At 50.8% G+C, this 13,196-nt stretch overlaps 1 protein-coding gene across 1 annotated transcript in view; it reads right to left on the bottom strand.

Annotated features, from left to right (window-relative positions):
* LOC107289816 (enhancer of polycomb homolog 1) overlaps positions 1–13,196 on the bottom strand; it is a gene marked incomplete at its 5' end in the record, with an annotated part of 46,731 nt that overhangs the window by 30,931 nt on the left and 2,604 nt on the right. The window contains 2 exon segments of the mRNA XM_015818627.1: positions 11,603–11,809; positions 11,888–12,033. Of these exon segments, the coding sequence (XP_015674113.1) occupies positions 11,603–11,809; positions 11,888–12,033 (353 nt within the window).

Here is a 13,196-nt window from a genome sequence, read left to right as displayed (position 1 = left end):
GTCCGAACAATCCCTGGTTCAATACTTTGTTGAGGGATTGGACGATCACCTCTCTCAGGCTTGCATCTTTCGAGACGTACCCGATCGGCTACAGGAGTGGTACCAGACAGCAGTGAAGCTAGACGTTAAGCTCTCTCGCTATAAGAAGCCTCCCCCACACGAACCCGAGCAGCAACCAGAGCTACCCGGACAGCAATCATCCCCACGAAAGCCCTCAACTACGACAATGGCTGAAAGACCCAGGCCACCGACACGCCCTTCCTTCAAGTGTTTCCGGTGTGGACAAGAAGGACATCGAGCGGCCACCTGTCCAATCCCCTACCCCCGACGGCAGAGCAGACCAGAACCAGCAATGCGAAAGAAGCCTGCTCAGCGGCTAACGAGAGAAAAATCTAACCGGCTCACACAGGAGGACACTGGGACTCCGGTTGGACCCGCCCCTGATCTACCCTCCTTTGACAGCGACGATGAAGGAGAACGATCCGATGGTGAGTCAACAAATCCCGTCTTTTTCATTGGCCGCCAAGCTTATAATCCCTAAGTCTGGGGCACAAATGCACTTAAATGTGCTAATTGACACTGGATGCACCCGCTGCATCATTAGTCGGCAGTTTGCAATGAAAATGGGCATACGGGCAAAACAGCTTTCCAAACCGATGAGGTTTGAGCAAGCTGATGGCTCCCTGATGGGAGGGACTTTTGTCACACAATTAACTGAGCCCTTACCGGGACCTGGCGGAGGTTTTTAGTGAAAAAGAATGTGATGCCCTACCCCCTCACAGACCCAATGACTGCTCCATCGAACTGGTGCAGGGAGCCAAACTCCCACGACCGAGAATGTATGCTATGTCCCCCCTCGAAATGGAGGAGATGCAGCGATACGTGAATAAAAACCTACCAAGGGGGTTTATTGAACGTACCGTGGGAGCCCCTGTGTTATTCAAGGAGAAAAAAGATGGGTCTCTTCGTCTCTGCGTGGACTATAAGGGTCTCAATGCTGTAAGTGTGGAGAACAAATACCCACTCCCCCTCCTAAAGGACTTATTAACCCATCTGGCTAAGGGGAGTATCTTCACTAAATTAGACTTGAGAGAGGCATATTACCGGATAAGGATAGCCCGGGAGAAAGAAACCGGAAGTAAATCACATCTTCCAAGTTGATTGGAAGATGTGAACCATGACCCTACAATAAGGGAGTGGAAAATGTTTGGAGTGTTATGCGTAACGGAAGAGAAGCAGACCTAAGCATTCCACCATGCTGTGCTGACGTATTGTAACCTTAATAAATGCTTTTAAGAGAAAACATGCCTGAAAGTCCTTTTAAGTGTTTCGTTACTCAGACACATGACATTATTATTATTATTATTATTATTATTATTATTATTATTATTATTATTATTATTATTATTATTATTATTATTATTATTTAATAGGGAACCCTCGTGTCTCACTTAGTGGCAGCCTTTAGGACAGCGACTGGCAAGCCACTAGATGCAGACAGCAGAACAGGCAAGCAAGCCGCAGCAGCCCAAATAATGCACTGAATTTGAATGAGACCAGCAGGCAGGAATGTATGATACTGAGGATTAATGAAATGAATACAATAATAGCTTGAAGTAGGAATGTTCCTAGGAACTCTCCCTGTCAGCCACGAGGCTGCCTAAAATGGCGTCTGCCAAGAGGTTGGGGGGGGGGGGGAAGGGAAAAGAGGCAGAATGACCTGATCCAACGGGGGAAATAGGAGCCCCTATACCCCCGCGTAAGGCTGCCTCACAAAGAAAAAACCAATCGATTAGAGAGAAAGGGGCGTTGTCTTACCTGAACGCCTTTTTTCAGCAGGATGGTGTAGAGTCCACAGAATGGGTTAGTTCAGTCTTCCTGCTCAGCAGACTAAGACAAAAAAACTTTGCCACGCCTCTCTCTGGGTGTCTGTCTTCCCAGTTTTTGGTACATGTCGAGGCGAAGAATCCAGACGCAAGGCTCCAAACAAAAGTTCAAAAGAAAAAAAGGGCAAAAACTCATGCCTAGACTAAAGAGATACAGGGGGGGATGTGGACTCTACACCATCCTGCTGAGAAAAGGCGTTCAGGTAAGACAACGCCCCTTTCTCCAGCAGGGATGGTGTAGAGTCCACAGAATGGGACATACCAAAGCCGCTCATGTCCCTGAAGGGAGGGAAGTCTAGGCTTGGTTATCATGAGGAGCAACAACTTGCTGCAGAACCCGCCTCCCAAAGGCCGCATCCGCAGCAGCAAACCTATCAATCCTATAATGTTTAATGAAGAAAGAGGGGGACGACCAAGTCGCCGCCCTGCAAATCTCTTCAAGCGAGGCCTGGGTAGACCAGGCTGCAGAAACCGCAGCGCTGCGCGTAGAATGAGCCGTGACCTGAGAAGGAACTGGAAGGGACTGCGAAACGTACGCCTTCGTGATACAGGCCCTAATCCACCGTCCGATGGTGGAAGAAGAAACCTTCCTCCCCATCGTAGAAGGATGGAAAGAGATGAATAAGGCCTCCGATTTGCGGAAGGCCGAGGTACGTTTAAGATAGTGACGCAGAGCCCTGCGCACGTCCAAAGTGTGCCACCCTCTCTCCAGACGATGGGAAGGGTTAGGACAGAAGTTGGGGAGTACTAGTTCTTGAGAACGATGAAAACCTGTGTTAACCTTGGGAATAAATGCAGGATCCAACCTGAGGACCACCCTGTCCTCATGGAACATACAGAGATCCTTCCTGACAGATAGAGCAGCCAGCTCTGAAATCCTCCTGGCCGATGTAATAGCCACCAAAAAGGCAACCTTCAAGGTGAGGAAGTGTAGGGAACATGAACCTAGCGGTTCAAAGGGAGAAGAAGTTAACGCTTGTAGTACCATGGTCAAATCCCAGGACGGGTAACGATGGATCGTAGGAGGACCTGTGTTAGCAGCGCCCTTAAGGAAAGCACCAACCGCTGGGTGGTGAGACAATGAATCATGGTTCTCGCAAGTGAGAACTGTCGACAATGCCGCTACCTGTCTACGTATTGTGCTAACTGACAGGCCCCTATTTAGTCCCTCAAGTAAATATTCTAATATGTGTGGGATAGTGATAGATAGCGGCGAGAGATGCTGTAGCCTGCACCAGGAGCAGAAATTTCTCCAAGTGGCATTGTAGATCCTGTTGGTTGATGGGCGCCTTGAGGCCTGGATAACAGATATTACCCCAGGGGAATATGCTAACCTAGTTAGACCTTCCCGCTCAAGTGCCAAGCGGCTAGTTGGAGCCACTGAGGGTCCGGATGTTGGAGGTTCCCTTGACTGAGAGCTATTCGGTCCGGAGGGATCCTCCACTGTGGCGAGATCGACAGATCCACCAGATCTGCAAACCACGGCCGACGCGGCCAAAATGGAGCAATTAAGATTAGCTCCGCTAGCTCTTGTAGGACTTTGCGAATAGTCGCTGGGAGCAGTGGGAGAGGAGGAAAGGCATAGAGCACGCCCTTGGGCCAAACGCTCCGGAGGGCATCCGTCCCTTCCGCCCGCTCTGACCGGAATCTGGAAAAAAACCTGGGGATCTGTGCATTGGCCGGGGAGGCAAAGAGGTCTAGGACTGGTTGTCCGAACCTGTGGGCTGCCTCCCTGAACAAGAGTGGATCTAGTTTCCACTCTGAATGATCTATGGTGGCCCTGCTCAGGGAGTCCGCCTGTCGATTGTCCTCTCCCGAAATGTGTTCCGCTCTTATGGATTTCAGAGTGGACTCCACCCAAAGTCCCAACGCCATGGCTTCCTGCATGAGGGACCAAGAGTGGGTCCCTCCCTGTTTGTTTATGTGAGCCTTGGCCGTAATGTTGTCCGTCAGGACCAGCACATGCCTCCCCGTCACGAAGGGTGAGAACTCCTGAAGGGCCAGGTGAATGGCCCTGAGCTCTAGCCAATTGATGTTGTGGACCAGGTCTGACCTGGACCACCGACCCTGTGCCAAGTGATTGTGAAGATGTGCCCCCCAACCGAACAGACTGGCGTCTGTGGTCAGGGTGATCCTGTTCGGTTCCTTGAAAAGGGTACCTCTGGATAGGGCGGATGAAGTCCACCAAAGCAGTGAAACCCGTGTTAGGTGTGGAACCCTGACCTTCGTTTTGGATGCACTGATGTTGCGTCTCTGAAAGGGGAGGAGGAACCACTGGAGACTCCTGGAGTGAAGCCTGGCCCACGGAACGATGCCCAGGCAAGAGACCATCTTCCCCAGGAGTTGTGAAAGTCGCACCAGGGGCACCCATTTTTCCCTTCGGACTTGCCGGGCCAGCATCCGAATGCTGACCTGGCGCTCTGAGGAGAGATAAACTTCGCAGAGATCTGAGTCTATCAGCGCTCCTAGATGGATAAGCCGTCTTGTGGGAGTCGTGTGACTCTTCTTGAAATTTATGGAGAAACCGTGATCCTGAAGAGTCCGGATTGTGATTTCCAGATCTGACTATGCTGAGTGGAGGGATCTGGACTGCACGAGTACGTCGTCCAGGTAACACTGTACTCGCACTGGCCTCATCCTTAGATGAGCCGCCAGTATGGCCAAGATCTTTGTGAAGACCCGGGGGGCTGAGGAGAGACCGAAGGGGAGGGCCCGATACTGGTAATGCCGGTGTGCGTAGGCAAACCGCAGATATCTGCGGTGTTCCTGTAGGATCGGAATGTGAAGGTAGGCCTCCGTCAGGTCGATGGAGGAGAGGAAGTCCCCTTTTCTGATGCTTGCCAGGATGGACTTTAGGGTCTACATTTTGAAGTTCTTGTAAATAAGGAAGCGATTTAGACCCTTCAGATCCAGTATCGCCCTCCATCCTCCTGAGGCCTTGGGGACCACGAACAGTATGGAATAAAATCCGGTTCCTATCTGGTCTGGAGGAACCCTTTCTATGGCCTTGATGTCTAATAAGTGGGCGATTGCTGTTGACACTAAAGAAGCCTTTGAATAATTGTTTGAAACCGGGCACTGTATGAAACGATCTTGGGGTAAAGATTGAAACTCTAGTGAGAGACCGTGTCTTATGGTCTCCCTGACCCAGGCGTCCATGGTAGTGCCCTCCCAGACGTCGTAAAAGAGGGCCATCCGGCCCCCAATGGGGCAATCCCCCTTGGCGTCACTTGGACCGTCTGAAAGGCCGGCCGCCTGAGCCCCTGAAGGGACGCTTGTTCTGGGACTGACCCCTGGCTCCACCACCCTGGCGGTCCTGTTGGCGATCCTGCCTAGGAAGGTAGGACCGTGAGCCTTTGGGCCAATCCCAGGACTGCCCAGCCCGAAAGGGCTGCCTCCACTCCCAAGAGTCGCCGGAGCGAAAGGATGACCTACGGTAACCGAGTTGGGGTCGCTTATCCAACTTTTTGGATGGGTGAGCCAAGATTTTTCGCTTGTCCTTGCCCTCAATGACATGAGGGTCAAGCACAGCGCCGAATAAGTTCGTTCCACTGTACCTGGAAGTAGACAGGCGCCACTTTGCCTTTAGATCCGTGCGCCACTGTTTCAACCAGAGAAGTCTGCGTGACGCCACCATGGCAGCAACTGATCGGGCCGAGCATCTGGCCGAATGCAGAGAAACATCCGCAATGTACTCTGAAGCAGCTACAATCTTGCCTAGAGTTTGGTGAGCTCTGACCTGATCTGGTGGAATGAGGGCCTGGAGATCCTGTAGCCACATGATCGCACCACGAGCGAAGAAGGAGGATGAGGTGGCAGCCCTTATTGCCCAAGCCAAAGATTGGTGAGCCCTGCGGCACGAGAACTCAAACCTTTTATCCTCTGCCTTTAAGAACTCTGCCATGTCCCCTAGAACAGCAGTGTTGGAGAACAAAGAAGCCAACGGGGCATCCACAGTTGGGACTTGTAAAAGAGATGCAAAGGAAGAGGAAACATTATAGAGCTTTTTATCCAGACTGCTTGGAGAAGGCGTGGAAGCTAGTGACGACCACTGCTTTTCCACCGTGGTCCTAAACACCGAAGGACATGGGATCTGAGGCTCCTCCTTGACCTTTTCTGCAAACAGAGGGTTGGTCTCTTGATTAGAGGAGGTAGAAGGTGTCTCCTCGTGAGCCGAGGTGAGTTTAACCGTGGCTATGGCCTTTAATAGGATGGACCAGAATATGGAAGGATCAAATAGACCTGAGGATGTCACCTGCTCAGGAGCTGGTTCCTCATCCTCTGACAATATGTTGTCAGTTGCCTCTATGTCGAATGATCCCCCCTCCCCTACCTGCGATGAAGTCTCTGAAACATCAGAACGAGGCCCTATATACTGCCCCTCCTGGGGAGGTGGAGCGGGTGTAGTAGGGGAGGAATGTGACTGTTCCTGGTCTCGGCCGGCAGATGCCATAAACTGCTTGAATGCATGATGCATAAAGGCCTGGAATTGACTCTGGGACCACATTTCCTCTTGATCCCTGGAGCTGGCCCCAACCCCAGTTGGGACACGTCTGCTCAATGGCGCTTGCTGGGACGGAGAAGAGGAGGAGGAATGATGAGGACCAACCTGCTCAGTTTCCCCCTGAGGAGACAGAGATAGTGGATCATCCTGTGATGATGCAAAATGAGGTTCTAGCGAAGGGGCGTCCAATGGGGAGGGGGAAACCAATTCAGCCCCAGTGGACCTCAGCCTCTGTGCCTTAGAGAATTCTCTTTCCAATGCTAGGTGCCTCCTCGAGGCCTCTCGCTCGGCTGTTTTAGACACTTCCTTTGTAATTAAATTTATTTTTATTATTTATTTATTAATTATATTTCTACCCCGCCCTTCTCCCTGCGGACTCAGGGCGGCTTACAACCATTCAAAAACAAATACACAAATACAAAAATGCCAAACTCAACATGCCAATTAAAATGAAACATTACTCTAAAACCGAAAATTCATTTTAAATTATTTTAAAACCAAATTAAAATAACCCTTAGGCCAGTCCTGCTAACTTGNCCAGGCGGGAGGTGACAAGAGCGTGGGTGACTGTGCGCAAGGCGTCCCGGTCCAGAAAAGGCCGCAACTGGTAAACCAGGCGTACCCGGTAGAACGCCCCCCTGGCCACGGCCGTCAGCTGGTCTTCTAGTGTCAGCCGTGGATCCAGGAGGACACCCAGATTGCGCACCCTCTCCGAGGGGGCCAAAATTTCGCCCCCCATAGTCAGCGACGGAGTCAGCTGACTATGCCGGGGCGCCGGCAACCACAGCCACTCAGTCTTGGAAGGGTTGAGCCTGAGTCTGTTTCTCCCCATCCAGACCCGTACGGCCTCCAGGCACCGGGCCATCACGTCAAGGGCATCATTGGGGTGGCCTGGGGTGGAGATGTACAGCTGAGTATCAAACATAAATGTTTGGTTTTAGCTTTTTTCTTTTTTCCCTCCACTGCTACTTCCTCTGATCTGCGTTTTGTTTGCGCAGGGGGGACACTGGTGTGAGTTGCCTGGGGCGAGGAACTGTCTGCCATTGTAGTCTGGGTACTCCTAGGCAGTCGTACCCAGAGGTGGGGGAAAATTAACACGCAGATTACGCAGCCAGACATGGAAAACCGATCCTCGCTCTGAACAGCTAACAATGGCAAGAGCAGCCAGACAGCGTTCTAATACTGCCTGTACAGGCCCTGTGACTAAAGGTCACTGACTAATAGGAACAGGTGGTCAAACAGGAAACTCTTCACTCCTCTCCTTAGATATAAACTCAGAATGAATACCTTGAGCTGTGCAATGCAGTCAAGTCCCAATCACGAATTACACGTAAAGTTCACAGCACCTGCGGTGACTATGAGACAAGTACTTTCCCCCCTAAACAGGCCTGTTCACAGACCAAGGCACTCTGGCAATACACGGATACAGTAGAGAAAATCAAGTAGGCCTTCAAAATGGCGTCCGCCACGTGGCCCTTGTATACAACTCTTTACTTGAACAAGTATAATCTATTTTTTATTTTATTTTATTTAAAAAAAAATTTTTTTATCACGAGGCCTGCTAAATGACTTCCGTCACGTGAACCAATATACTATCCCCGCAGAACAGGCAAAGCAGAATAAATAAGACTCGGCCTACAAAATGGCGTCAGCCACGTGGTCCGGTGAAAAGGCGCCCTCGCTGAGACCATGCGGTTCAAAATGGCAGCCGTGAGAATTCGGCCTCGCCAAATCAGGAGCGAGGGAAACTTGAAGACCCTGGAAAGTAGCCTAGGGGCAGGCAAGGATTCCTTCCTTACTTTCCCCCCCCCTGGTCCCAGGAACTTGCGTTTTTGAAGCGCAGCAGCTGCTGCGATCCGAAGTGAGGCTGGAAGCGAGAAACGATTCAAAGAACCCCCTGCGGTGAAGGCAGAGCCGCTTCAGCGATCCGAAGGCCGGGAGCTTCACCCGCGACCTCCACACAATGGAATAAGCTCCAAAGTCCCCTGCAGCTTGATCTCAGCTGCCTAGCTGAGCCTCGGAATCGCGGAGGCTTGCCGTTCGACTCGCCCTCGAACGGAGCCAGCAGCCTCCCGCCTTCAAGCCCCGAGAGGCAGCAGGGAAAAAGAGACAGAGTCCCTGTCTCACAGAATAGGAAAATTCTTTAGAAGTAGCCAATTAGTTTGTCAAATTCCTAGAATTTCAATTTTAAATAAATCCAATTGAAGCAAAAAATAAATTTAATCTGGCCTAGCCAGGGAGCCTTGCAAAAAAAGGTCTGCTGAGCTCGAGACTAAGACAAAAACTGGGAAGACACACCCAGAGAGAGGCGTGGCAAAGTTTTTTTGTCTTAGACTGCTGAGCAGGAAGACTGAATTAACCCATTCTGTGGACTCTACACCATCCCTGCTGGAGAAAGGGCCCTTTGCATAATTGCCCAAACGTTCCCCCAAATAAATTGGTGAGAGGTGTGATCGCGCGGAGGCCCAATATGGCGGCCGCGATGATCCGAATTAATTGGAGTTAAATGTTCTTCAGTCCCAACAGGGGGAAATAGGAGCCCCTATGCCCCCGCACAAGGCTGTCGTTCGAAGAGAGATTGATTAGAAGAAGAAGCCCCTTGCAATATTTCCTAAACGTCTCCCCAAGCAATTTGGTGGAGGGTGCGATCGCGCGGAGGCCCAAAATGGCGGCCACGACGATCCGAGTCAGGGAGAATTGAATATTCTCTCCTCTCTTTAGGTGAGAAACAGCCGTTAGAGGTGATCCGATCAATTTGGAAGGAAGGCAGGCAGATCGGAAAGGTAAGAAAAGTCCTTTAGTAAAGAACGAAGATTGACAATGCTACGTCAAAAGGGGGGGGGGGAGGGTTAGCGATCGCCTCACGATCGTGACGATCAGCTAAATGTCAGCAAGGGCTTGCCTGGGAAGGAAGGGAGAATCAGTACAGCGCTGTGCAGAGCTGAATTAGTTTCCCCCCCCCCACAAGGAAGGTGAAGAATCCACGGATGGAAGTCTACTACCTGAACACTAATTCGGGAGCCAAAATTCCACGTCTCTTCAGGGCTGAGACCAAAAGAAACTGGGGCATGGTCAGACCCTGAAGGGGCGTGGCAACTTTGTTGGTCTAATTGGGCTAGAGGACTTCTAAAAGCCATCCGTGGATTCTACATTCCTACACTTGCTGGAGAACCACGCAGCCGGCCGCCGAAGCATGCAGCCGGCCGCCAAAAACGCCATGCAGGAGGAACAGCCGGCGGCAGCCTACCGGGCGGCATGCGGGACTCTAGCACACCCCAGGACGGCCTGCCAGCGCCTGGTTACAGCAGCTGGCCGGCGCTCCATTGTGGCCGGCTCCGGCGGGGATTCCCTCGCATCACAGAACGCGGTGCGGCAACGTCACCGATGGGCGGGGCATCCCGAGGAGGCCGCTGGCTCCTGGTTGAAGCAGCTGGCTGGCGCTCCGTTGTAGCCAGCTCCGGCGGTGGCGGCAGGGATCCCCCACAGCTTGCGGCTTCTGCTGCGGTGCCCGGATCAGTTTCCCAGCGTGCGGGCATTGGAATGTTCGATCGGTATCGGGAACGGAGCTCAGCGAGCCCGGAGCAAGGGAGCAGCCCCCCCCGCCCACAGCTGTCTCCCGAGTCACCATCAGATGCCTATCACGGGCGGGCGGCCTGAGCCAACGAGGCGCCGGCGATCGCCTCAAGCTGCTACCGCGGCCCGATGAGACCGCGCTGCGCCCGACAGGCAGCGCGTAGTGGCCAATGAGTGCCGGGCAGGGGGTGGCGCTTGAGGGGTGGCTACTGAGTGTGCGGCACCATTGTGGCCAGTTCAATCAGTATCGGGAGTGAAGAGCTGCGCTCAGCGAGCCTGGAGCAGCCCCCCCCCGCCCATGGCCGGCCAAGTCACCGTTCTGATCAGCATCAGCAAAACAAACATGGGCCTCGATTCCCACCTGCTGCCACGGGATGAGTCCTCCGGGAGGGCACACGCCGTCTGGCCGCTTTGCTTTCCCCTCCGTAAAGCCGGGCACCTCGGGAAGAGGAGAGGGGGAAAAGACTCGAGCCCCAGGAGGCAACGTGAGGGCCGTGAGGAGTATCGCAAGCTCGTGGGAGGGGGAGAGAGGAAAAGAAAATGGAAGAGAGTGAGGCCGCAACACAGAGAGAGAGAGAGAGAGAGAGAGAAAAGGGGGAAAATGAGGGGGCGGTTGTGAGGTTGGCGCTCAGGGCCGCGACACAAGCGGTCTCAGCTACCTGCGAGTGGATGGCTCTGTACCCTTCAGGCTCGCGCTTGCTTCTGAAGTAAGAAGAGGGGGGGAAGGGCGACACGGATCCTGCACGAGTCCCTGGGGAGGGGAGGGCCTTGCTCTGCACCTGCGCTCTTCACACGCCCTCAGTAGGGTTCCTGCAGGCCGTCGCCAAGCAGCATGTTTTCAATTTCAACAAGCAAGTGAGCTGGGAAGGAGGGGGGTGAGGAAGGCGACGCCGCGGGGGGGGGGAGGAAGGCGACGCCGCGTACCACCAGCCAGGTGGTCGCGTACCACTAGTGGTATTCGTACCACCGGTTGAAAAGCCCTGGTCTAGAGGGATACTATAGGGTCATGCCTCTACTATAAAGCATAAATAAATATGATCAGTGCTATTTCCCAGGCCTAAAACCTGACAGAAAAGAGTCCAGATAATCTATTTCTGAGTCCTTTGTAGATGTCAAACAACCACCTTATCAACAACTTCCCTAAGAGGGGAAAGTTGTAGACTGAGTGATAGCTGTCCAGTGCAGTTGGGTTAAATGTTAGCCCCTTAAGGAAAGGATGTACAAATGCCCCTTTCAAAGATATCCCACAACTATGTACCATGGCTTGACCCATCTCCCCATCGGCAGCATGCACAAGCCAAATGAGGAAAGGTCAAACTCATCTCACCAAAAACTACCCAATTCCACAGGATCAACATGTGCAAACTCTTTCTCAGGAAACCTTGCAACACATCAGCCTCACACTTCTCTGGACTCCATCCAACTGGCTTCTGACTCCAAGTGAACAAGAGTGATTATTATCCATAAAGAGCTTTGCTAGCATTGTCATGGGTGGGGAGGGTTAATAGTCACTCCTTCTGTAAAAGAATCTGGGTCACTTTAAAAAGGGCCCTGGACAGCAGTCTGTAGATGCAACAAGAACGGAGAAATAGCCTGTACACACACACACACACACACACACACAAACATGAATACTCACTTTTCGAGTTTGCATCTTTTCTGTTCGCCTTCTAAATGCAACGTAAGGATCATTTGTGCTGGAACCATCATGCTTCTCCTGTTTCACTGCTGAGATAAGAGAGGGACCTCTACAGATTTTTCTCTTTTTAATCCAGTACTCGTATATTTCTCTAATCAGTTCATCATCTTCCTTCAAGAGTAGCTTGGCTTCCTGCAGGCTGACTGGCTAAAGGAAGAATCCAAGTATGTCAGTTTTATATATTTATACACTTAAAACAATTTCAAATTTGAAACAATACTATACCTGCTGACCACTTCCTTTTTCAAGCTGATCTATCATTTCTTCAAACTGCAAAGGAGAAATATCTATTTTTTTCTTCAGCTTATTCACAAAGGCCTCATCTTCTGAATCCAAATCATAATCTGGTTGCTCAGCATCCAAACTAAAAGCTGAACAGAAAAAAATATTTTTATGTATTTTAAATATTCTAGGCAAAATGGAATAAAGTAATTTAGATGTAAATCTGGAATTGTTCAGTTAAACAACTGATTTTATATGAGCTAAAGCCAGCAGAGTTTAATACATCTTTCAATTAGAAAAGTTTAAAAATATGTACATATCTGCCAACTTGAAATCTACTGATTATAAAATTATATTCCTTAACCAGTCCTGAGAATATGGATTTATGTTAACTAATCTTAACCAGGTAGGATAAAATGCAGATAAATGGCTGAAATATTATCAAATGAATAATATTTCAAGTGTATAGTAAAATAGCCTTCATCAGATAAATCAATTCTTCATTAAGGGCTATTTAACTGTATTGTTTTTAGGGTGAATAAGACAGACTTGATAGATCCATCCCATTACCCCCTGCCTTGTTCAGCGGCCGTTCAAGGTTACAATGGTGCTGAAAAAAATAAATAACTTTATAACCAATGTCCACATTTACATGCTGACAGCTGTGAGTGTACCATGCAAACAGCCCAGTGTATTCCACACTGTGTGCCTGCTTACTCTCTTGTAATCCTTTCCTCTCCAAACTCTCCATTTTGCAAGGGAGTGAATGGGTCAGGCACAGGAGAGACGATCTACAGAAACTACTTGTCTCCCCTCAGAGAGATTGCACAGAGGGGGGGCTCCTTAGAGCAGGGCTTTTCAACCTTTTCACCCATTGTACCACTTTTCGGATAAGGCAATATCCGAGTACCACCACTCGCAAACAAGGTATCAAAAACTTGACCCCCCCCCCCAAAAAAAGAAAAAAAATGAGAAAGTACAGGTAGTCCTTGACTTACAACAATTCACTTAGTGACTGTTTGAAGTTACAAGCAAATTATGACCATTTTTCACACTTATGACTGTTGCAGCATCCCCAGGGTCTTGTGATTTACATTTGGATGCTTGGCAACTGATTCATACTTATGACGTTCAGTGTCCCAGGGTCATGTGATCAATGGCGGGGGGGCATGGCCAGCTGATCACTCAGGTTGTAGGGTGCCTGTGGGGGGGAATCCGTGGGTCTCTGGTGGAGGGGGATGCGACTGTGGCAGGTGCCTGCCTGCCTTCCCTCCCTCTTTCCCATTTCCCTTCCTTCCTTCTTTCCTTCACC

The sequence above is a fragment of the Protobothrops mucrosquamatus genome, unplaced genomic scaffold (genome assembly GCF_001527695.2).
Source record: "Protobothrops mucrosquamatus isolate PMUCROS unplaced genomic scaffold, P.Mucros_1.0 scaffold772, whole genome shotgun sequence".
NCBI lineage: Eukaryota > Metazoa > Chordata > Lepidosauria > Squamata > Viperidae > Protobothrops > Protobothrops mucrosquamatus.
This window is presented reverse-complemented; position numbering and strand designations above follow the sequence as displayed.